Below are 26,130 nucleotides of genomic sequence, written 5' to 3'. Positions count from 1 at the left end.
ACTCCAATACATACATATTAGGACACAATATTCCACAATAATATTGGTTTATGTTCTGCAACCCCATCAGGACATGTCAGGACTAACCTTTGGCTCCCGAGCCACTGGGTTGCAAAGGCCCAAGATGAACAACGCTCTTGTGAAAATAGGTACAGTACTGTAGCACCAAGCATGGGTTAAAATAGGAAGAGAAAACAAGACATAGTGATGAGTTGGTGAGGGAGAGTCTACAGAGTGCTGTTTTCTTCTCCGCTCTCTTCCTGGAAGTGTCGTTGATGCTTGAGGAGGGCTTTTTATAATGAATCCAGAGATAAAAAGAGGTGAGGAGAAGGATTTTGGGGGGGCAACACAGAGGGGACAAACCTCTTCCCTTTCACAGTCTTTCCTTCCACTCTCACTCTCTCTCTTTTAAAAATGTTTTTCAGTTTGTTTTACCCTCCACAATTATAATTTCTCTCCTTAGCTGGCTCCGCTACAACTGTAGCATCGGTGTCCTTGGTGAGTCTTTTGGAGGAGTGATATGACAAGTTGTGTTTCAGTGTGTGTGCGTGCGTGCGTGCGTGCATGCGTGTGTGTGTGTGTGTGTGTGTGTGTGTGTGTGTGTGTGTGTGTGTGTGTGTGTGTGTGTTTGTGTGAAGGGGGGGGGGGGGGGGTATAGGGATCTTTCTTTCTCCGTGTCCGTCTTTCTTTCACCTGGTCTTCTAGACATAGGCCTCAGGCAATTCAGAGCCGTTGATTTTCAAGTAGATCTTGGCGTTGTTCTCCTTCTCGCGTTGTTCCCTGTAGAGCGCGCGTCTGTAGAAGACCAGGTAGAGAGGAAGAAGGAAGCCCAGCATGCTGACTCCCAAAAGTCCAACATTCACCTGGTGGGAAAATGTTTCGTTTTAGTGAACCCATTGGAAATTGTGTGTGCATGTGTGCGTGCATGTGTGCATATGAGTGAGTGTGTGCATGCACACAAGTGTGTGTTTGAGAAAGAGAGCAAGAAAGAAAGAGTGATTTCTAGATTCTACTTGTTACTTTGAAGGACATTGTTTTCCTAGCTCTCAAATTACTCGAACACTCACTTTGTTGTCGGTTGATTGGGGTTCATGTTTCTTAAACTTCTCCTGAATGCCAAAGTTGTATATTGTGTGTGTGTGTGTGTGTGTGTGTGTGTGTGTGTGTGTGTGTGTGTGAGAGAGAGAGAGCAAGAGTGAGAGAGAGAGTGTGTGTGCGTGCGCGCATGTGAGTGTTTGTCTCCCTTCCAATGTCCCCACATTTTATAAAAATGTTCAGACACTGTACTCGTATAGTACATAGGACTACGTTCCTGTTGCTACTGTAGCAGTGTCCAGTATGTGTACAGTACAGTTTGTGTGTATTCTTACCCATAGTGGGTCTCCCTCCAGGGGTCCCATCATGGCCATAAACAGGGGCTGTTGCAGCAGAGCAAAGAGAGCGCTGACCAGGGACTGCATGCCTGTTAGACTACCGAACTGATCTGCAGGATAGCTGTAGAAAAAGTTATAAATTATTAGTTAGTTTGCTATTAAACTCAGTCATTCTGGGGAGCCTGGTGGCTCAGCCATTTTGTGCAAAGACCATGTGCTCCTTGTGAGCTGCGAGGAACCGTGTTGGAATCCTGGTCTTGAGTTGCGTGTCTCTGTTCTCTCTGCCCATGGTTTCCTGTCTCTCTACACTCGACTATCTAAATATGAAGAACAATAAACCTACTCAGTTATCCTACTTTCTCAGCATGCGTCAGTTATTCTACTAAACATTTGGGTCACGAGAATCAAGCATTTTGTTCAGTGTGATGGCACTTCGAAACTTGCTGTTATGAATCTGACTCATAATAAAACAAACATATTTTCTGCTCACTAACATTCTATAGATCAGTGGTTCTCAACCTGTGGGTCAGGACCCCAAGGCGGGTGGGTCCCTACAAGATTTTGGGGTCTCCAACAGTGAAGTGACGTGACAATTTAAGGATTTTTAAGACATTTGTAATACCTCAGAAAAGGGAGAAAAAGGTAATCAACAAACTCTACTATAAAAACTGGTAAAGCATTGGCAGAATTGTCAAATAATATAAGAAAGAGGAAATAATTGTGAAAATAGCCGCTCTTGTGAGCTCATGGATCTGATATTTTCACAATATTTATCCGTAGGGTGAAACAAAATGTAATGCCTCAAGTCCTACATTCCAAGTGCTTATCGGGGTGTTGGGGTCACCAGTTCAAATATGATTGTTTTGGGAGGTCATGGGTAAAAGGGTTGAGAACCACTGTTCTAGATAGCAGACTCCAGAGTCTCCATGTCAGCACTTTGTCAGCACTGTTGATAACATGCTGAGCTGTTATGTTGTAGGCCAACATTTCACTACTTGTACCTGCTTGTCACTTCAATTCCAAACAATATATGACATATTTCATTTTCAAATCTGTCATGTTTCATGGAAGAAAATGAATTAAAAAGGTCACATTTGCTCGGTGCATCTCCCTCATGCTGTGGGAGTTGCTAATACTGTATGTGCGTCTACCATCGGCCCTCACCTTATCAAACAGAATATTTACTGTTACAGTATGTGTGAACGTATCTGAAACTGATATTCTCCAGCTGTTTCCTACATGTGTGAAAGGCCAACACCGGACAATGGCCTGACCTGATTCTGCTGACATTATCTATATCTTTGTGCAATAACTATGCAAACAGTATTATGTAACTAAAACAATAAATGTAATTAAATCAACTGCATTAAAGGTTCCTGGTGCCTGAGCATATCTGAAGAATAAGCACAAGAATTGAGTACGGATTCTTGTGTGTTTACTGTATTGTGACTGTGTGTGTGTGTGTGTGTGTATGTGTGTGTGTTTGTGTGTGTGCGCGTGTGCGTGCGTGCGTGCGTGCGTGCATTCATCTTACACAGCAGCGTAGAGACCGCCGACAGCAGAGTGGACAAATCCTCTGACCACAGTGTGCAGTAAGAAGGACACAACCTGAGGAAACAAAAAAGAAGCAAATTAATGAAATGTAACAAAAAAATGACTAATTCGGTCATTTTGTGACTCATTCAGCCATTTAATAGCCTTGAAAGTCTATCTGGAGGCCATCAGCTGTGGTTACATTCTGTTACTCAATAAGGCCATTTATGAACGTTTATGTCCCAATTCAAAGTAAGTGGACCGCTCACCTGCAGAGGAAGGTTGGGCACGAGACAGGTGACTCCAAATCCTATCAATAGCATGTTAGTGAGGACAAACGCTCGCAAGGCATTGGTCACCTTCTGGATCTTTCTGTCTCTGCGCTTTTTCTTGGGCTCGCCCCTGGATTGTGGGAAGAGACAGGGTCAAATTACAGGAAAGAAAGATTTAGATTAACTTGACTGCCATTTAACACTTATGTTGCAATGATTTTTTCTCTTCAATGTCTCGCGTTGCCATGGTTACCATAGACTTCCATGTAATTCATGACTACCGGGAGCTCCGCCCCCACCTCTCCGCCGAGACCTCCGACGAGAATCACAGCCGCACCATTCACTTGAATGGATATACAGCGGATTTTACACATTAAATATTAATTCCGTTTTGGACCCAGAGCTTCGAAATCTCGTCCAATCCGTCAACAAAGGCCTGGATATGCATTGGAAAAATATGTAGACCTTTAAACTTTTAAAACAATACGACAAAGGAATATATAAGGACGCAACAGCAGAATGAGGAAATCGCCTGTCTGCTGGACCTATACCGTTTTCACTTTTCACTGATTAGTTTAGAGGCTATTACTCTCCATTACACAAACAACCAACCAGAATAAACTGCTTCAAATGTAGGCTACATGTTTCTTATCATGCCGATTGCTTATAAATCTTATCTATAACATTTGATATCTCTGGCGTGAAATGTTCGCGATTCCTGACAAGTTTAGCTGCCGAGCTGCAGAGGGAGAGGGTGTCGCATCAAATTCTGGGCCCTGGGTACAAGGATTCGCTGTGGGCCCACATGAATGTTCTTCATCGTGGGATTTCAAAAATAGCAAATCTACAAGCTCGCAGCGTGGCACTCAGTGCCGCGCTATGAGCTTGTATATCTGCTATTTTTCAATCGATAAAGTCTAAAATAATTAAGGCCCTTCCACCGTGGGCCCTGGTAAGTCAGTCCCACTTTTCCCCCCCTTGTGACGCCCCTACCCACAGCCTGCAGTCGAAAGCAGAGTTGAAATACAACACTTCGCGTCGCTACCCCTGTTCATTCAGACATTCACAGACGTACATTACATATCAGTTGCTATTTAACATAACAAATAAGGTGTTTGTAGTCATGGGTTATTGTCGTTTAGGCCAATACAGTCCATTCATATTTAAATTGGTTTGAAACGGCTTTCTGTGGTCCAGCAATCATGGACATGTTCCTTATTCCTCTGCTGCGACCTTATATATTCCTATGTCGTATTGTTTTAAAAGTGTAAAGGTCTAAATATTTTTTCCAATGCAGATCCAGGCCTTGTTGATGGATTGGAAGAGATTTCGAAGCTCTGGGTCCAAAACGGAATTAATATTTAATGTGTAAAATGTGTGTACAATCCGCCGTATTTCCCATTGAAGTGAATGAAGCCAATAGCGGCGCGCTGTGATAGTGGCGGAGGCAGCTTTTGGAGGGGGCGGAGCCGGTAGTCGTCCATTGTGCAATTGTGTAAAAAGTGCACGCCCATGCCTAGATGATGCACCACGTGTGTAGATGCTGTTCACAGCTTTCAAACCAAAAAATCCGCTTGGAAATCCGTTCAGGCATTCATGATTTATGGGCCATTATGTTTTCTTCAGATGTAAACAAACATGGCTGCCATGTTTGAAAGAATGGGTTGGTATGGGGGTTAAACATGCAATTTCGCGATCGCGATCATGCCTAATACATTTCTGGAGGTCCAAAAAAAAAATTGAAAAAAAAAAAAAAAAAAGAAATTCAAAAACGGCCCAAACTCGGGAAACTCGGGGTTGGCACAGCGTTGGTATCAATACAAACTCGGGAAACTCGGGGTTGGCACCAGATGTGTTAATAAAACAGCCTAAAATAAATACAAAATAATAATAACCAGTAAGACTCCCTAATCGCGAGGTCGCATACACAAACTTTAGAAGGGAATCGTAGCCAATCAGGAGGGAATATGGGAAATGGGACAGATCCATGTTGATGACATAACTTTAGAGATACTGTGTACCGCTTTGCGTGATTTTAGGCCAAAATCTGTAGAAGAAAATCGGCCAGATGGGGGTGCTAGAAAAGGGCCATGTAAGAAATGGGGTGGAGGTTGTGAGTTGCCATCCAAGGAGTGTGTTTTCAAAGTTTGGCATGGATAGGGGCAACGGTGCCGGAGATAAGAGTAGGGCAAAAGTGTGACGTGACGGACAGATGGACAGACAGACAGACAGACAGCCGATGGAGTTTGTCATAGTAACTTGCAACCTGACGGTCGCAATAATAATCATATGGACTTTATTACACTCTAAAACCTTCTTTCACGCTTTATGTGTGGGTGAATGGGTGATTGTAAAGTGTTTTGGATAAAGGCGCTAAAGAAATGCGCCACTTACTTTGACCATTTACTTGGTCTTTCCATTTGGACTTAAGAGATGAAAGTGACTCACTTGCTGGAGGGCTCCTTCTCTTGTTCTCCGTCATCGCATTCCTTTAGTTTCCAGTCCATGATCTGTCCGATCACTGGGGTGGTCATCAAGCACAGCAGCTGCATTAAGCCGAAGATGGAGGAGTAGAGACTCACTGGAAAAGAGACAGAGACAGAACAGGATGAAGAGAAAGAGAGAATGCTGTGACTAGAGGAGAGATGGAGAGAAAATGATTGATTGGTGACTGGGGGTACAGAAACAGAGGGGTCAGGGAGATAGTACATGTGTGGTGGGGAAAGCCATTTTAATAAAGGTGAGTGGTGGATCCAATCCTCTCCCTTTTGTATGTTTGCTGTATGGTGATTGACAGTTGAGAGGGACACGGTGTAATGGAATGCATGCACAGGAAGAATGCTCTGGTGGGATTTGATCTATAACCAATTCAACACAACATAATCGACGTGCACAGAGAGGTTATTTCAAAGCTTATTTTAGCTGGAGTACTATAGCCCAACTTTGAGCTGTTTGTGCTAGGATGTAGGCCATATCTAGGCCTGATGTAGCCGTGCTTCAGTTTACTTAAGCCCCGGACAGGACATTTTTTAACAGGTTTTGCCCCTGGTTTTTGACCGGACAAAGCCAGATGTTGGAGCTATAGCTCCTGTTCCAGGAGCACCGCTCAAATGAATAAATAAAGTAAAATAAGTACTACTGCATTGCAAATCCTCTTTTCAGGAGGTTTCATTTAAAGCTCCAAGACAGACCATTAACAGGACAATAAACAAGGGTTGAGATGGAGTGAAGTTATGTACAGTTAATGTCTAAATGAAAGGTTTATTACAGTGTGTCTAATACAGTGTTAGACGGTGATGGTGAACTTGGCTAGAGTTACTCTACTGAAACATCATTGTCTGTAATCACAAATGCTATGGTTAAATGCTAACTCTGAAACAATGTTTTTCAACCAGCGGGCCGGGACCCCAAAGTGGGGTCATGTTCCATTGAGGACAATTGTGTTATCAGTGGTTCTCAAAGTGTGGTCCAGGCTCCAGGGGTCCTTGAGGGGGTTCCAGGTAATCCCCAGCTAAGTTTTTGATGGTTAGGAACCAAATGGACCCTTACAAGTCAGTAACCAAATGGACCTTACGTGTCCTTTTGGTTCCATTTGTACACTCTCAAAGTTATAGGGGCCTCCGGTCCTAATGCACACCAAACTGGGGAGTCCTTGAAATTAAAGAGTTTGAGAACCATTGCTTGATCATTACGTAATGAAAGACGCAAAAAGGAGGTCCAGGGGAAATCTGGTTGAAAACCACAGGTTTAAAGTGAACACTGGTGTTAATGCTAAATGTTATCTACTATAGTCTTACCCAGCTCCATTCTCTCCACTGCAAATCAAATGATAACCCAGTGAGTCCAGTTGGTCTGACATCATGAATCATAATCACTGCTTCTTACTAAAGCAGACCACTGTAGTCTTGCATGCAACACCAAACTAGTTAAAAATGCCATTAAATAACGGCCTGTGCAGCAGAAAATGTGCTTAACTGCTGTATTCATTTATTTATTATATAAGACATTAAGTACATCTATGGGATTAATCAGACTGTGTTACATTCAGACCAGCACACAAATGCACATGAATGTGCACGCACGCACGCACACACACACACACACACACACACACACACACACACACACACACACACACACACACACACACACACACACACACACACACACACACACACACACACACACACACACACACACCTGTGTTGAGGTCTCCACCAGAGAGGTCCTCCAGGATGTTATTCATGGCTCCAAAGTAGAAGATGAGACGTAGCTGTGTGATGGACATGGTGACCAGACTGAGGATGAAGATGGGTGTGGTGATGGTCTGCATGAAGGACTGAGCTGCACGCACACACACACGCACGCACGCACACACGCACGCACGCACAGACACACACACACACACACACACACACACACACACACACACACACACACACACACACACACACACACACACACACACACACACACACACAGAGGGAATGGTTTCTTTTTAGTGAACCCTATGAAATGTTTTTTTTTGGATAATACACAGATATGTACTTGTTAAAATATTATTGGCAGCTATAGTAAAAAAGCAATTACAAGGCTGTGGTACCAAGCAGATCCTCCAATTTGTGAGCAGTGGCTGAGCATTGTTGAGGAGATATTTATAATGGAGAAACTAACTTGAGATTGCATGAGACCTCGAAAGATGGGAGAAATGGACTGAATATAGAACCCAACAAGATGATACCTCTAACAATGATGGATATTGATGAATAGATTGGAATAAGATGCTTGAAAATGTTACATATGAACCCCATGCACTGTGACCATAACTGTGAATGAAAATCTGCAAATACAAACTAAGTAAAAAAATACAAAAATAAAACATAAAAATTAAATACAAAATTGGTTTGTTCGTTTGTTTGCTGCAGTTAACATAAAGTTAGCTAACGATAGTGGATCAGGGAGAGAGACAACCACGATTTGGTTCTTATTTCTTATTTGGTGTCCAGAGTGGAAGTTCAATATTGGTATGTTAATTCATTTTAATGTTTCAATGTGTTCATTGTCTATATATTGTATAGGATCTACGACTGATGACTAAGGACTGTATTATCCTTACATTCATCTTTGGGCTTGCACTCCACCTCCAGGTCCATGGTGGAGAGGCAGAGCTTGTTGCCTTCTTTCACGGCCACTTCGTTGTTCTGCTTCAGGCTGTGACCCACGCTGAGACGGCGTCCCACGGTGGTCACCTGACTGTAGAACTGCTTCCCTGTGATCTTGTGGTCGAAGCCCATCCAGCTGAACTTGACCTTGATACTGTGATGAAGAGGTGAAGGAGGTGGGAGAGAGGCGGGGAGTGAAAGAGAACAAGAACAGAGTGTGTCAAAGGAGGGAGTAGAGGCCAAAAATGTAATCCCACCGTGTAATGTGATGAGCTGACGACCGAAACATCACACATGGTGGTAACAAATGAGTTATTTTAGCTATACACTGTTACGACCCTAGGTCCCAGGACGTGCAAGAAGTCATGAGAGTGTGTTGGAGCCAACAATGGTGCTTCTTCTGTGGATTTGGCTCCTTTTTGTGGCTTAGGAGCATCAAAAAACTGTAATGTTGATGTCCCTTGTCATATTTCATGTTGCAGGTCCACATACTGTGATACTTACTGTATGTAGGTCCCTATACTACAATACTTAGGACAAAGTGTTACGGTAGGACATAAAAATATATCACTTTATATACGAGCCGTTTGACAAACTTCTGATACCTGTGTTGTTTGCACCTACAAGACCATGTTGGAATGGAAGCAGCATGTCCTGCTTTACCTCCTTTTCAAGTCCCACCTTACCCATCTCTTCTATATTATCCAATGTTTCCTTGTGTTTCCATCTCAACACAGAGAGAGAGAGGAATATATATATATATATATATATATATATATATATATATATATATATATATATATAGAGAGAGAGAGAGAGAGAGAGAGAGAGAGAGAGAGAGAGAGAGAGAGAAAGAGAGAGAGAGAGAGATAGAGAGAAAATGTTCTAAATGTATTTCAAGCCATTCTTGTACACTACAGTATTTGAACCCATTCTAACTGTATTCCTGTAGTTCTGTGGCCTACCAGAGGGCTGTGCTGTTGTACAGTAGCAATCAGGAGCAAGACTGAGCTTGTTCAGGTGGAGAGCAGTTTGTCAGAGCCACAAGGTCAGTGGTTGACAGTAACAAAGAACATTAAGTATGCTGTACTTGTACTCAGGTATTTGTATTTTTGGATACTTATAACACAAGTTCAACGTGTTGTGAGCTTGAATATCAGCAATTTTCACGATTGATATTTTTGGAAACATTCTGGAAAATAGTATTTTTTTAAGTTAAAAAGAAAATGTAATTTGTAATTTCGTATAGGCCTACATAAAAACTTTGAATACTTGAGCATTTTTAAAAGCAAGAACTCCAGTAGAAAATTGACTGAGAAACTTTCACTTGTAGTTGAGTAATATTTGACTCAAGTACTGTTGCGTACTTTGTTCACCATTGCACGAGGTTCATCTGTGCACAATTGATCTTTCTTATCCGTTTACCCCTTTCAGTACATTTTGAAAAATCTTTGGATTGACATGAACCTGTCTCGTCATAAACATGTGTGGATAAGTTGACGGTCTTTGTTTTGTCAGCACTGTACTGTATATTCGCAATGACAACTAGGAAAACAGGAAGTTAAATTGCACTCCACACTCTTGTGTGCACCTGACGTGGGACGAGGCCGATAAACGATATTATTGTTTATCGTGATAAAAACATTCACAATAATCGTATCGCGGAGATTTAAATTTAACGTGAAATCGTCCTCCGTCATGCACTGGGACCAATTCACCTTTTATTTGCCGAGCTTCATATCCGGTTCCATTTAAATGAGTAAAACGACCTGGAAATAACGTACTTGATACAGTCCTTTTAGAATAAAGAATAAATAAACTCTACCAAATGTCTTTGGCAAAAAATATCCGATCTACAAGCTCACAACGCATCGCAAAATTCTGAACTTTTACTTCTAATCTATTACATCTTAGAGGAAATTACATGAAAACGTTAGTTAATAGTTACTTTGTAGATTTTGATTATTATTACAAACACACTAACCACTTCAGTCCTATTTCGGCAATTGAAAATGACAGATCTAAAAGCTCACAATGTGTCGCAATGTATTTTCATTTTTATACATTTTTAACATGTGAAATTGGACATTAAGCACAATGGTTACTTTTACTTTTGGTACTTTAAGTATATTTAAAACATGTGAGTACTTCCATCACTGTCCTAAGCATGCGGTCAGATTAGTGAGGGTAACATTTCCACCAGAGGAGTGAGTTTAGCTGACCTCTGCTACATTATTTATCAGCAGTCTGACTTTGACCTGGAGTTTCACCTGCCATTACACTGCATGCTTCGTTGCACATATTGCACAAGAATTCTCAATCAAAGGAGCTTTAAAAAAAACAATATGAGATACAAGGAACATAAAGAAAGAAAAAGAAAACAAAAAGAAATAGGTTGAAGGCTCGTTTGTACAGTTCTTGCTATACTACACCTTATGTTCACTCGTGGTACTTTGAATGTAAATAATATGTATATTCTGGATATATAAAACACTGCCAGCCTCCCTGCAGACTGCAAGATGATAAAATAGATACTAACGTGTAACACATGTCCTCTGGTCCTGGGAAGGGCTCCAGGGGCCAGTTCAAGAAGCAGTTCAAGAAGACGATCCCGGAACACGCCGCCCAAGCCACCAGGATGGTGATAAAGGGTATACCAAGGTCATAGAGCACCTACACACAAAAGATCAGGTCCAGTCAACTACTGCACATTCATGTCAAAGCCGAATTACAGTATATATCGTACTGTATATTTCATATGAAGGGATCCTCAGTGTATCTGAAAATATATAATAAAATACAATAAAATAAGATTTGCACATTTCTATTATACTAGGCCTAGATGAAAGGATGAAAGAACAACAACACTCAAGGAAATGAGCTAGAGTATCTTCTTAAAGGGGAAAAAATATTTTCATTTATTAATAAAGATAAAGACTAGATAATGGAATTTTACAACAACAATCCGAAGATCTACATGCCCACGATTTGACACACTATGTTCAGCCCATGGCATGCCACGTATAATTCTGGCTTAATCTCAATAAGGCTTACAATTGTATAATTGTTACACTTTGTAATCGTTCAATACGTGCTAAATAAATGCCACTATTCTGACACTATTCTGCCCAACAGGCAGCGGTCTGGGTTCTCCAACATTATGAGACTCCTACATTCAATCCCTCATTGCACACCCCCGGGCACAGGATTAGTTTTTAATGAATACCATTTATTTTATGGTAACTATGGGCTGTTTGTTACCTTAAGACCAGGGAATGTGACAGCTGAGGATGCATAGGACCCGATCATCAGGGCAATGAAGGTGGCGCGCAGGTCCCCAAACATGTTTGGCAGCTATGGAGGAGAAAGAGAAACAAGGGGAAGCTGTGAAACAACAGATTTGTCTTTTGTGTTATATCAACATCAACCCTATAACTTACTGCACTGGTTCTCAAAGTGGGGTTCTGACACTGCACATCAGAAGTTAAAAATGATGTACATTTGTAGATATATCACCATCGGAAAGAGCATGTATTGGCTTTCAGGGGTCCATTTTATATTTCAGCCATTCAAATAAAACTGATCTACACGCTCAAAAGGTGTCATGGAGCGACACGTTTTCAGCTTGTAGATCTGTTATATGTGAAATCTTCTCTTTAATAATAGGTGTCCATTTTGGGGTCATTGACATGAAAATGTTTCCTTCATTTGGAGTCTGTCTACAGTAGTTCACAACAAGTCTTCAATAATAGGACAATGTTGTTGTTTCTTTTATGTCCAGAGAGAAGAACATGGTGTGCTATATTTGGCTGGTGACAGACAAGGGGGCTACGGTACCCTGGTCCCTGTGACACTAGGGTGCCCACACTGAGGCAAGTAATTAGTAGCACGCCTGCACGGCTGAAAGGCCACCAGAGAAACACACACACACACACACACACACACACACACACACACACACACACACACACACACACACACACACACACACTGATCAAACTGGAGGAGTTGAGAGTGTGAAAGCCGAGAGAGACGTGTCAACAATCAATCTAGGTAAGATAAGTAGCAATGTTTCCCCCCTCTTTTCAGAGGCTGTTATTCCCATGTCTTTGAAGAGAATGGAAGAAAAACTGACGGGAAGAGAGGGAAAACAGACACTAGTGTGTGTGTGGGGCAATTACAAAGGTATTCACAAACTGCTCTGTCTTCAAGCGGCTGATCAACAACAAGGACCAACACTCAATTACATAACTATGAGAGAGAGAGAGAGAGAGAGAGAGAGAGAGAGAGAGAGAGGGGGGGGGGGGGGGGGGGGATAACACAGACAGTGTGAGAGGAGAGAAAGAGTCTAAATTTGAAGGGGAGAGAGGGTATAATGTATGCACACCCAAGTAGCAATGATTGCATCTACACAGTAAAATAAGTGTTGTGAGCTTTGTAGACTGTCTATTTTAAGAACATTTTGAGAAAATGTGAAAATCTTTGAAAACATAAAAAATATAAGAAAAAAGTAAACTATTTTTGAACATTTGCCCAAAATAGGTAATGTGGTTAATGCAGTGTTGCTGTCAGTGCCAAAAGTTACATACAAGTATTTCTAATACACTTTAAACTAGCTTATCTGTTATATTGGAGCGGAAAGGTGACCTGACCAGGCTGGCGGGAGCTCTGAGCCCTATAATATGGCCCCTGAGGGCCACTGTCTGTTAGCCAACAACACTGCAGTCAGCAGGGCATGACGGACTAACGACAGTGTGCCCCAGATAGATTAATGAATATTGATGATTATTAACCTGCTACAGAGGTGCTGAACACATCCTAACATGAAAAAAATATATATATATATTACTCAACTACCACCTCTCACCATTTTTTTCATTTGCATTTCCCCCCCTTGATATACAGTTTCTCTCTTCCGCTCTCTCCCCGTTTTCTCTTGCCCCATTCTGTTTCTCTGTCCCAATTCTCTCTTTTCCCCATTCTCAGTCGCTCTGTCCCCATTCTCTCTCTCACTCGCCTGCGTATTATCTCTCTCCCCTCTCTCCCTCCCTTCTCTCTCTAATAAGACCAGTCACTGTTTCCTGAAGCATGAGACGTCCTCTAACACTATAAAGTTGGTCTTGACCTGACATTTGAGGAGTACATCAACGCAACAGGGAAGAGCGAGGGAAGGGTGTTTAATAGGTAACAGAGAAGCACAAAACGGTTTCAACACCCATGCAGGAAAAACACTCTGGAGACCGTAGAACAAAAACAGTCCCCTAATTCATGTTTTTCCCTTTATCACTGACAGAGGGGGGCAGCCACTAATACTGTCCAAACAAAGCATGAACTTAGTAGAGGGAGATTTAGGTGCAACAGTTACAGAAGGACATAATAGGGATGAATCTCAGAGCCCTAAAGCGATGCGGCAAGTGAGCAGTTTATTGGGAGATTTACTGGCACTGCACCCCTCTCTTGTGAACGGCGTCACCATGGTACAACCCAGGATTGTGGTGTGGGTCACTGCAGACTGAACCACTGATACAAAAGAGATAGGGGACAGGAGAATGAAAGGGGGGGCAGAGGACCGTGAAGGAAGGAAAGAAAGGAGCGTGTTGACCCTGTGAACTTGAGTGAATCCTACCAAGCTTCTCTGTTTCCTTTTATTTATTTATTTTAATGCTTGTTTAGGTTCATTTTAGATTTTAAGTTCAATTGTGTATTGACACACAATTTCAATGGTTCTTGACGTGGGGACCGTGAACCCCAGGGATCCTTGACAGGGTTCCAAGGGGTCCCGAGCTGAATGAGTGATAGTTACAGACAGTAGGAAGTTACGTAAGAACGCAAGGGACTCTTACGGCCTTTAACTCAGAAAGTGTACATTACAAATGGAGCAATATTTCACTTCACTTTGTGAAGTTGCTTTGAAAGGTACATAATTAATTATGTTGATGTTTTTATAAGTCTGACGATTGACCTTGGACAATAATAATTGGTATTCCTTCTCAAACCTGAGCAACCCTCCCTGCCAAGACTTGAATTCAGTGACATCACAGATTTCTGCTGCATAGAACTTTGGATTCACTGTGAATTCATTGTACTGCAAATGAATTCTGTTTATTTACACACAAGATGCAGCTCTGAATCAGGAATTTGATCCCAATGTGTTCTCCAGTTGCCTCCCTGTTCTCGAGTGAGTTTAATGTGTGTGCGCGCGCGCCGCGCATGTGTGAGTGTGTGCGCGCGTGCGTGCGTGTGTGTGTGTGTGTGTGTGTGAGTGAGTGAGAAACTGTGGGAGACAGACAAATAAACAAGGGATAAGCTTTCATGTTGTCCCTATCAAGCCACAACAGGGAGAGAGGATGGATTTCTTATTGGAAGAGTGATAATGAACCACACCATCCTCCCTCCCTCCCCGCACTCCTCCTGTCCAAAGTCAGGATGTGTCTTGTTGTCAGGAGGACAGAGTACACCACAGGGCAGCCAGTGAAAAACAAAACAACAACACAGGAATAACAGCAGTAGTGGACAAAGATCCCAACCCCAGTACAAGTGAAAACTGCTCAGTCACATGTGTACTTCAGTCAAAGCACTTGTAAAAAAAATCAAACCTCGGTTCGAAGTGGAGCGGTGAATTTGAGCAGTTCCAGGTAAATATATATATATATATAATTGAATATTGAATATACATATTTTGGGGACCTCTCTGCGGGTCTTGACCCACAGATTGACAACATTAACCTCCCGTGGCAGGGGGAAGAGAATAGAATAGTCCCTGACTTTTTTTTCACCAATTTATATATTGACATGTGTCAATTCTTGATTGCCCGTGGCTCGCTACGGTGGCTGCATGCTTCGTGAGCCTCCACTCTAGCGGCTATCACGGGTGTGTGTGTGTGTGTGTGTGTGTGTGTGTGTGTGTGTGTGTGTGTGTGTGTGTGTGTGTGTGTGGTAAAAGTCCGCGCATGCGCAGATGCCGCCGTGCTGACCAACACAATTTGGACACGGTAAAAGTCCGTGCATGCGCATATGCCGCCGTGCTGACCAACACAATTTGGACACACAAAGCCACACAAAGGGAGCTGTGCTAGCACACCGCTCCAAAAAAGATAAGTATTCAAAGTACATGCTTTTAAGTATTAAAAACTACAACTTACAAAGTACATTTACTTTTTAACATCAATGCATTGCTGTGTTGAAATGTAGACATTTAGAAAAACAAGACTTTCCAGAAATCTTTCAAAAAATATAAATAATAGTGAAAATAGCAGATGTACAAGCTCACAGTGCATTGCGATGCCAATGCTGCACACTGTGAGCTTGTAGATTGCCTATTGTCAACATTTGAAATGAACACACAGACTTACCGTGAGAGAGGTAAAAGTCATGCACATGCCCCCAAAGCCATTGAAAGTCAGAGCGATGAATATGAGCACAGAAAGTTCTGTGAATTAAAACAGATACAATCAGATTACAAATAAATTAAACAAATGCCATGGACCCTAGCGTCCCTAATCTGGGGGTGAACATTCATCTGACCACTTATCTGATAAGTGGTCAGATGTGTTTGCCGCCTGCATTTTCAGAGCGTGTTTTTATATTAATGATCAATCAATTGTGTTTTAGTTTGGATCATTGGAACCCGGCCCCAGTCGACGACAGGTTGGGAATCGCTGGTACACAAAGTAATGAAACACATTGCTGTGAGCCACTGCACACCAAAGAAAATCAAACAAAGTGTGGCTGTTGTATTTGTCTGTGATAGGCTGATCAGTTCTCAGTGTACAGTTGATGTCATTTGTTTTGGGGCGTTGCAGGTTGAACAGTTTCAACCTGTAGTTGGCAACACTGACAATAATGCCTGGATAAGGTTTCATGATCTTCTTTGAAATGTTTAAATCATCATTAACCTGTTTTCAAATATTTAATTTATAATAATAATAATAATGCTTACAGCTAAACATACAAACTAATAAAATACTCTCTAACACAATTCACAGAATAATATATAATATATAACAATACACATTTTGGATGTTTCTAAATTAGAGAAAATATATTTTATAAAGTGAAATTATATTTATAAAAATCTCTGTATATTTATAAACATCCACATCAAATATATTGAACACCTCACAAATGTCGCAAATCATCAAATCAGACTCCACTTACCATTAGGATTGTAGGCTCCATACGCGATGAGCAGACACGAGAAACCAAAGCATGTACTAAAGAGAGATAACATCATGTCACACAAACTCATATTGTATCTTCCTATAAAAATCTTTAAAGAAACCTAGAAAAAACATTTAACAGCATCTTCCACTTGAACCTCAACATGCCTATGCTCGGGGGAACATTCGCCAAAAATAGCAGATCAACCAGCTCAAAACGTGTTGCATTGTGACGCGTCTTGAGCTAGTAGATCGGCTATTTTGGGGGAAAGGATTTGGTGTTAACGGAAAGAAGTGGCCAGAGTCCATTTCAGTAGAACTAGAGGGATTGAGTGGTTAAAAATGCTATGGCCGGCTTTACCTGCCCAGCAGTCGCAGGTTACGAGGTCCGTATTTGTCCATGACGATACCGAGGGGCAGCGTGATGGCGGACAGGAGGAAGGAGCCCACGGTGAAGGCCAGGTTCAGCATCTCGTCCTGCTCCTTACAGATCAGCCAGCCGTTCATCCTCGTGTGCCCGTCTATGGGCACATGATCCAGGGGCCTCATCTCCACGCCGTCCCCTAGACCCACCACTGCGCCCTGGGGCAGCTCCTCGTCAAAGATGTAGTCGCCGTATTCTTCATCGGCTGGATGGGTCACCATCGGCAGGGATTGGTTGTGGTAGGAGCTGTTACCTGAAGAGACGGAGCTTCATTGATTTATTGAATACTTTTTTAGACAGAAATGCAGAAATGCAAAAGCACAAATACAGCCATACGTTTGGTCTAAAATGATAACCCCAAACTTGTTTCCATTGAGGAAATTCAATTAATCAACATAGCATAAAAAATAACCCAAATACTCAGTGAGTCAGTAGAAGTGTACATGGATCAGCATGCCAACAGAAGTTGACAGATGACACATACACAGATCTCCATATATTATACAGTATGTGCATAGGTTATCAGTCGGTTGGCAGTGCGACATAACTGTGAGGGCCCAAACCTCTAGTATAATACTTGGCATTCATGTGTTTCTTGATTCTGCCTTTGATTGTGAAGTGTGAAATCTTTTGGCAGGGCGCTGACTGTTCTCCTCAGAAGTCATGAACCTCATTTGCCTGCCTGATAAAGAGACGTGATTTACATCATGGTGTTGCACGTGCATAGGACAGGATGGCTGGATTGTGCGAGGTTTAGCTCAGCATTTGTGTGTGTGCACGCACGTGCGCCTGATTCATACTTGTCACATGTTGAAAATAGGAGACCTACAAGCTCATAATGTGCCACGGTTGTGATGCGGTGTGAGAAGTCTGCTATACTCGGCGAGCAGCACCGACGTGCAACGGAGCATACATTTAGGCCAAAGGGTGCCAGCTCTGCTTATTCACAGGGTCCTGCTACATCATAAGCAGGTCGCCATGTGTACACTGTGCACCACAAAACACACAGATGTGCATACAGTGAAGACACACACGTTCCATTTTGAGTTCTCTCACACGTGCTCACACACTTGTGCATAAATCCTATGTCCTTGACTGTGCATGTGCAGCTCACACATTGTCATCATACTTGACTCAGTCATTACTGGCACTGACAAAGCAACAAAAGGAGCCACAACCTTGACCTTGTATATGCAACAAAAAGAACACAAAGTGGATAAAGACAAAGACAAACTGCTGCCCTGGCGTAATACAGTACATCATAAAAACAGTAAGCACAGGGCAAAGATAACTGAACTCAGAAAAGTAGATAAGAAATGAATAACGTGTGTAACCAGTATGGGGTTGGGACTGTTCCTGGCCAGCCAGCAGACTGCATCCCAAACATGACCATGCTGGCATTAGCTAGCAGATTTGGTAGTCCACTGTAGGGCTGTCACGATATGACATTTTACATGACGATTAATTGTCATTCAAATAATTGGCGATTAGCGATTTAATTGTGTTTTTGACGTTGATTATTACATTTCTGTTTGGCTTTTAGGCTTTGAAGTTGCATGGTAGATATGACACATAACCTAAATATACGAAGAAATTACTGACATATTTGACAACTTTATACTTAAAAAAGAACATTGATAGTGGAAATAGCCGATCTACAAGCTCACAACGCGTCGCGATGCGACGCGTTGTGAGCTTGTAGATCTGCTATTTCCACTATTTTTGACATGGAAACGATTATGAAAAATAATCATGATTATGTCAAATAATCACGATTAGACGATTATGTAATAATTGTGACAGCCCTAGTCCACTGGTGGTGTTTTATGGCCCAGGCAAGCCTCGTTTTCTTATGTTGCTATCTTAGAAAACAGAAATGACTTCTTACTGCCACAGGACAAGCTGTTGACTCTCACAAACGTGAATTCTGATTGTGGCTTTGTGTCTACCAGCTGATTGGTAGATTCCAGAATTTGTGGCGTGATGATGATGGCGTAGGTCAGAAACTGTGCAATATTATTCAATTAACAATCTGTTCCAACACTGCTTTTTTTTTGCATCAACTTTAAAGGCTTCATTTGATTTGCGGCAGAACACCTGTGCACTACTGTTAGGTTTTAAACCTAATAGGTGTTCACCGTTCAGGGAACAAGGGGTGAGGGTTCCCTCCTCAGTTTGCTCCACAGTTCCCTGCTTTGTGTCCAAGCATTTATTGGTTTCCCTTACACCCCCATGGCAGCATGTCTCTATTTCTTTGTCCAAGTGCTGACTGGAGTCAAGTGTGTGCTGTGCGATACAGTAGCCCCTGTGCGAAATGTCATGACGTGGTTAAGAACAAAGCGTTAAAAGCTTCCTCAGAAACCAGTTCACACTCCGGCACAGGTTTCAAAGAGGAAGAGTGGATGGGAACCACAGTATTAGTTTAGCCTGGTGTTGTGTACAGAAAGCAGATGGAATTGGACAAGCATTTAAGCTACAGACGTACAGAGTTTCCTTGAATGGCCCAAAGCCACAGAGGCACTTGTTCAGAGAAATGACGGATGGGTGTAACCACCTCATGCCTCCCATATAAAACCTCTGATCAAAAAAGAAAAACATAGCTCAAAGCTGGTACCATCAGCAAACCGCTCCATTGGTAGCTACAGTATATGATCATTTTGCACGTGTCTGAAAGCTTAGTACACACATAAAGGAGGAGAAATCTCAGAGAAAAGAAGAACAGGACATTGTCCAAAGTCCACGGAAAGCACTAACATTCCGTATTAATTATCAGCTCATACTTTATTAGTAGTTTATGATAATGTGATAGTGTGTTTAATAGAGTATGTCGCTAGTGGGTACATCTGACACACAGCATGGTGATATGACATGGAAGCCCATCTTTCCAGTTTCAGAGAGTCCTTACGTTTTTTCCATTTGTATGGAGCATAATAAACTAGAAGCAGTGCTCTTCCGAGCACAGGTCTCCACCAGGGTGTGCGTCCTGGCGGTACTACTGTATAATAGGCCAATGTAAAAAGGGTGGCATATGTTTGTCACCTTAGGCTTAGATCTTTCATGGCAATCAGACACTGCATGCATGATTTGAAGCATTGTGTTCCAGAAATGTGTTTTGCTAAAGTCTACCTGCTGGTGGCGCTATAACAGCCCAATGTGAAAAAGGTAGCATTTGTTCCTTGACCTAGTGGGAATATGTGTGGCAAATTTCACGGTAATCGCAAGCTGCGTTGATGATTTGAGGCATTTTGTTCAAAAACGGAGCAATCCTGCAAACTTTGGAAGCTAATATTAGCCAATCAGGATGGAATATGAAATATCAGACAGATCGGACTTGATCACATGACTATAGAGATACTGTGTACCAATTTGCGTGATTTTTGGATAAAATCTCAAGGAGTAATATCCAAAGATGTGTTTTACATAAGTCGGCCCAAAGGTGGCGCTATAAAAGGCTGATGTGAAAAATGCAGGGCAAAGGTTTATCCTTAGCCTCTAGGGAGTGTGCTTACAAAGTTTGAAACTGATCGGTGGAGTTATAGGTAAAACCACAAATGGGCCTGTTATAGCGCCACCATGAGGCTGATTTCAAAAATTTGAAGTGGCATTTCTTCCTCGACCTAGTGGGAACGTGTGTGCGCGATTTCGTGATAATTGCACTTTGCGTTTGGGATTTGAGGCATTTTGATCAAAACGGCTCAATCCTACAAACTTTGTTGGATAAAATCTCAAGGAGTAATATCCAAAGATGTGTTTTACATAAGTCGGCCCAAAGGTGGCGCTATAAAAGGCTGATGTGAAAAATGCAGGGCAAAGGTTTATCCTTAGCCTCTAGGGAGTGCGCTTACAAAGTTTGAAACTGATCGGTGGAGTTATAGGTAAAACCACAAATGGGCCTGTTATAGCGCCACCATGAGGCTGATTTCAAAAATTTGAAGTGGCATTTCTTCCTCGACCTAGTGGGAACGTGTGTGCGCGATTTCGTGATAATTGCACTTTGCGTTTGGGATTTGAGGCATTTTGATCAAAACGGCTCAATCCTACAAACTTTGGAAGCCAATCTTAGCCAATCAGGATGGAATATGAAAAATCGGACAAATCCATATCGATCACATGACTGTCGAGATACTGCCTACCGATTTGTAGGATTTTTGGACAAAATCTGTAAGAGTAGTGCACAGAAATGTGTCTTGCGAACATCGGCCACTAGGTGGCGCTAGAAAAGGCCCATTTGAAAAATTTAGGGCAGAGATTCTAGATTGGCATCCAGGGAATGTGTGTGCTCACTTTGGCAGCGACCGGGCCAACGGCGACTGAGATTAGCTGCACACAAACTGCGAGGACACACGGACGCACGGACGGACGCACGCACGCACGGACACACGGACGGACGAAGGGGAAAACATACTCTCCCCCATGCCTTCGGCTGGTGGAGACAATGATGCAGTCTTACGTAGTTCACTATTCATCCATTCAGTCTATAATGGTTGGTACAACTCAGTGGGACATTTCTAGCCACTTGTTCGAGTCACTTGTTCCTTTAACCTATGACTCTGACAATGGGTCTGCTGTCGGTCTTATTGATTTACAATGTAATATTTGAGAATAACTTGATAGGCTAAAAGACTTGGAGGTGCTTATACTTGCAAATCACTCTCACCCTCACTCTCTTTCTCTTTCTCATTTATCTTTATCAGCATTAGTAGACATTGACCCTCCTCCATATTACCAGTCATTCCAAGAAAACAACCTGCTGATCTGTCTTTGCTTCATGTCACATGCTGGAGAGCAGCTGAGTGGGCGCTTCTTTCTCTCTGTTCTCTATTTGTGATGTCATCAGAACACATTTATGCTGACTTGGCCTATGATCCAGGAAGTTACCTATGACTCAACCACATGTGGGTTTAGCATTTGAGTCTGCTACTCAACGGTTCAAACAGAGCAAAAGTGCCGCTGTTTGGGATTCTGTCTCCCCGTTACATGTATATCACAAATATCAACATCTATAAAAACCTGGAATTTTTTAGTGTTTGTACTGTAGCATTATTCCATACCAATAATTTGATAGCCTCGGAAACCCTGGCTTATTTTGGCGATCGGAAGAAAAATAAGCCTGGGCAAGCCCCCCTATAACTGTGCTGGTTGCCTGGTTCATAACATTTTAATTGTATAAATAAATGTAGCCGTTCAGATATCTTATTTTACATCAGTATTGTTCATGTGAACTTGTTTGTTTAGGCTTATCCATTATAATTATAAAATCGCTATGATTTATCACTCGTTTTCCACCGCGGATCACTTCCTCATTTATTCAAAGCGGACAGCAGCAGGAGTCATGTCACCCTCCACGTCATTTAGAGACGCCGGAGGAACCGGCGAGATCCGCCGGGCAGCATAGAATGTGCCGCGTTAGGTTAGACTAATAATTTGATGACCGGCGGAGACTCAATGGAGACTCCACTGGTCATAGAATTATTGGCTTAGTCAAAAACAGAAAAATCTCCATAAATTTGTGTGTAATTGATAGAAAATAAGTCATTTTTGGGGTGAACAGTCCAAAATACAGACGCAAAGCCTTGCATGAAAAACAAGCATGCGTTTAGTGTTTACCTTCCTGCTGCAGCTACTATATGTCATGTAAACACGTCAATATGATCGGTTGGAGTGAGCATGTGATAGACAGATAGTCCAAGATCCAATCACCTGCCAAGTAACTTGAAAAAAGGGACAGGGGCTTTTTAAGCGGTTGGGCTTGACCGATCCCAGATGGAAGCTGCATCGTGAACTTAACTTGTGAAGTCAGGTTAATCCTTGCCACTGAACAAATACACAAATACTGAAGTGCTGTAACATTTAAAAAGTGGTCTATAGAAGATAGTGTTGTTTTGCTTTTAAAATCTTGGGTGCAATCAATGCCACTTGTGATGCCATGGTTTTGTGCTTATTGGCGGTTAACAAAATCAATGAAGTAGGGTGGGGCTTTTGCATCGCAGATGACTATAAAATATTATCACCGCTAGCGGGAGAAAAACATGCATTTGCAAATCGCCAGTCAGATAAATCAGTTGTGTAAACCAACGTGAAGATAAGCCGGCAATGGCGGAGACTGAACAACATGGCTCCAGGTGTCAAGCTGCAACGTGTGTGTGTTCGCTCTGCCGTGCACAGAACGACCAAGACAGGAGGCTGAAGGCTGCTCCTCCTCCTCTGATGTCACCTGAGGTCACGACAATGAGGCTGGCACATCGGCCCTCGCCTCCACTTTCTCACGTCTCTCTTCCGTGGCCCCGCTGTCAGCTTATCTTTCTCCAAAAACATGCCCTGACTGGAGCCATTGTCTGTATCAATCACGCCATTGTAGTTTTTGTAAAAGGAGAGTGGGCAGTCCACTCTCCTTTGTATTATTATTTTTTTACTAGAAGGCCAGTAGGAAAGGGGATAGGGAGATACAGTAGTTCAGGGGTAGGGAAGTGTGTGTATGTGGGAGGTACAGGAGCTTGGACAGGAGGGGCACATGCCTCACTGTGTATGTACCGCACATGCCTAAAACCCCACTATACATCAACTGGCATTTCTTTGTATTGTACATAACGAAACACTCACAGCTTAAGGCCATTATGATGTAGCCTACACTGGCTGCGAACAGTGAGTGTCAAAACAGCCGTCCCCATTATCGTCAATGTACCTAGCCCTACCCGGTGTGAACTGGCCTTTACTTGTGGGAACAAGAGAAGTGGAGGCTGACGACAGACTTACAGAATGCCAGACAACTCCAGTCAGTCAAATATTTGCAAATCAATCCAACAATCAGCTCCCTAGTCCTGTTTGTGTTATTGCTTTGAATCGATGCCGTCTGCTGTGTCATACCGTAGGAACTAGTTATGTTGTTGACTCTGAAGCATTTACATAATTATTGTAAATTATTATTTGCAATAATCATGTAAATTATAATGTTATTGTTCTTATCTTGATAAGGCACTTTTATAAAGTCTCTCTTAAGTACTGTATAGCAGTGGTTCCGAAACCCTTTCAGCTCAAAATATAATAATAATCACTTACTCAAGTCCTATTTAAAAAAATCGAAGTAGTTGAGCTACAAACTCTCAGCTGAACTTGTAGATCTGCTATTTTAATTGATGGACTTTGTATTTTTCTTGTCCTTGTTATTTCCATTACTCCATTTCCAATTCCGACAAAGGAGTCGGACAGTGCAGGGTTCGTCCAAAGGACAGATTCCCCTAAGCAATCAACAAAGCTCTGATAAAAAAAAGTATTGAATATTGGCAGATTCCACTCATTCCAGCATAATCCTTTTACTTAAGCAATCGTTCAGTAGAAAGGGATTTGGTATTTCTTGGTTATTTCTGGAAAATATGATTTTGTAGTTGAAGAAAAAATGGATATGCAATAAACGTGACCCCTAAGAATTATTGTTCAAATCAGGGAACCACATGGATTAATGAATCACATGTAAAGTACAGAAACCTCTGATAGGCCATATACTGTATATAAAGAGATTAAGATATACCTTTTGGAGTTTCACATAAAACACTTACTGTAGTGAGAGTTTTCTGTGATATATTGTATCTAATTAAACCAACTCTAGCCACCCCCTCTCCTCTTCCCTTTAATATTCCCTCAGGCCCCCCTTTGTAAGACACTTGTCTTCCCTTTACCAGGGAGGTAAAATGGCAGTGGTTTTAAGTTCCATTCAAAGCACTAAATGGGTTCATCCAGACAATGCATTCTCTACATGTCTGGAAGACAGCGCTGATAGCACTGTTCAAGTTTCGATGAAGACATGTTACGTAATAACCAGCCACTCACACGTGAGCAGGCAGTCAGGCACACACAGGCGCACGCACGCACACACACACACACACACACACACACACACACACACACACACACACACACACACACACACACACACACACACACACACACACAAGTAGAATACACATGTGCACACACAGATACATGAGTATGAGTACACACACACACACACACACACACACACACACACACACACACACACACACACACACACACACACACATGCACGTATGCTCACATGAATGCACTCAAACACACCCTACACGTACAATTGCTCCCTCTTAATGTTTTTTCTGTTAAATCTTGAAAATGCAAACATGCACCTGTGACATTGGAACCCGGCAGCTTGGGTACTGAGTTGCTCTTTGCGGCCTAAATTCTTCTTACATACATCATAAGCCTATGTTTTTCAACATTACTTGATTTCCCTAATAGTGTGTTGATTCTACTTCAATTCTTCCTCTCTCTTATCTTATCATGACTTTCTGCTTGGAATTCATGGGCCTAGAGCTGACTCTTGCATGGACTTTTTCAATCCTTTGAAGCGCTCAGTCTGTCATAGAACAGACTGAATCATAGAGCCAAAGAGGACACAATGATAGGCCTACCAGTTATAATTAGGCCTACATTTTGTCTTTGTTCAGTAACACCTTGAAGAAAGCATTTGCCGAAACGCGTTGGTGTTTTTTTTATGGATTTTTTTGCCTTGGTGCTCTGTGGCACATTTCGTCCTCTTTTGCTCATTGTATTCCCTTTCATGAGCACCGGTGGTTTGAGGGATATCAGTAAAGCCCCTGCTATCTTCTTAGACTGAATCATAGATTCAGACTAACAACCAGAGAGCTGACAGTACATTTTAGCTGGTGGTTCTGACTCACCCTCCTCGTTGCACATGTAGGAGTAGTAACCCTCGGACTTGAGCATGATGAGGAGCGAACCCCATCCCAGGAGCACAGCGGAGAAGAGCAGGTTCTCGATGATGGCGGTCACCGCCATAAACCAGCGCCTGCCGAACGCCGTAGCCAGGGTCGGAGCCATGATTGCCGGGATAGAAACTTAAGACGGAGGAACAGAGGAGCAAGAAGAGACCCAGAGGGGGGTGGGGGAGACAAGCGACAGAGAACAGGTAGGCAGAGTATAGGAGGCAGAGGAGGGGAAGATGGAGGAGTTTCGTACCCTCCCCGACAGAGGCTCGGGATGAAAGGACCGTTAGTCACTGATCTGTGGAGAGAAAAGCAGAAGCAGGGGAAAGGGGAGGTTTTAGTCTCTCCCTATTGCTGAAGTCATGCAGGGCTGGGCAGAAGCTGCTTCCAGCACTATAAGATCACAAGATAAAGGCCCTGAACTTTGATCACTAACACAACACAAGGAAGG

The 26,130-nt window shown here is 42.4% G+C and overlaps 1 protein-coding gene across 1 annotated transcript; it reads right to left on the bottom strand.

Annotated features, from left to right (window-relative positions):
• Positions 1-701: 701 nt before the first annotated feature.
• slc43a2b (solute carrier family 43 member 2b) lies at positions 702-25,794 on the bottom strand (the record flags this gene model as incomplete). Its single annotated transcript, XM_080748439.1, has 14 exons — positions 702-863; positions 1,371-1,494; positions 2,908-2,981; positions 3,176-3,308; positions 5,627-5,759; positions 6,976-6,993; positions 7,379-7,522; positions 8,295-8,494; positions 10,880-11,013; positions 11,602-11,694; positions 15,693-15,769; positions 16,498-16,553; positions 16,861-17,176; positions 25,635-25,794. 14 exons carry the CDS (start codon positions 25,792-25,794, stop codon positions 702-704), a joined length of 1,824 nt encoding a protein of 607 aa, XP_080604565.1.
• Positions 25,795-26,130: the final 336 nt, after the last annotated feature.

Source organism: Nannobrachium achirus (assembly GCF_963921795.1).
Source record: "Nannobrachium achirus genome assembly, chromosome: 19".
Lineage (NCBI taxonomy): Eukaryota > Metazoa > Chordata > Actinopteri > Myctophiformes > Myctophidae > Nannobrachium > Nannobrachium achirus.
Note: the sequence above shows the minus strand (reverse complement) of the source record. Positions and strands in the feature narration are given on the sequence as shown.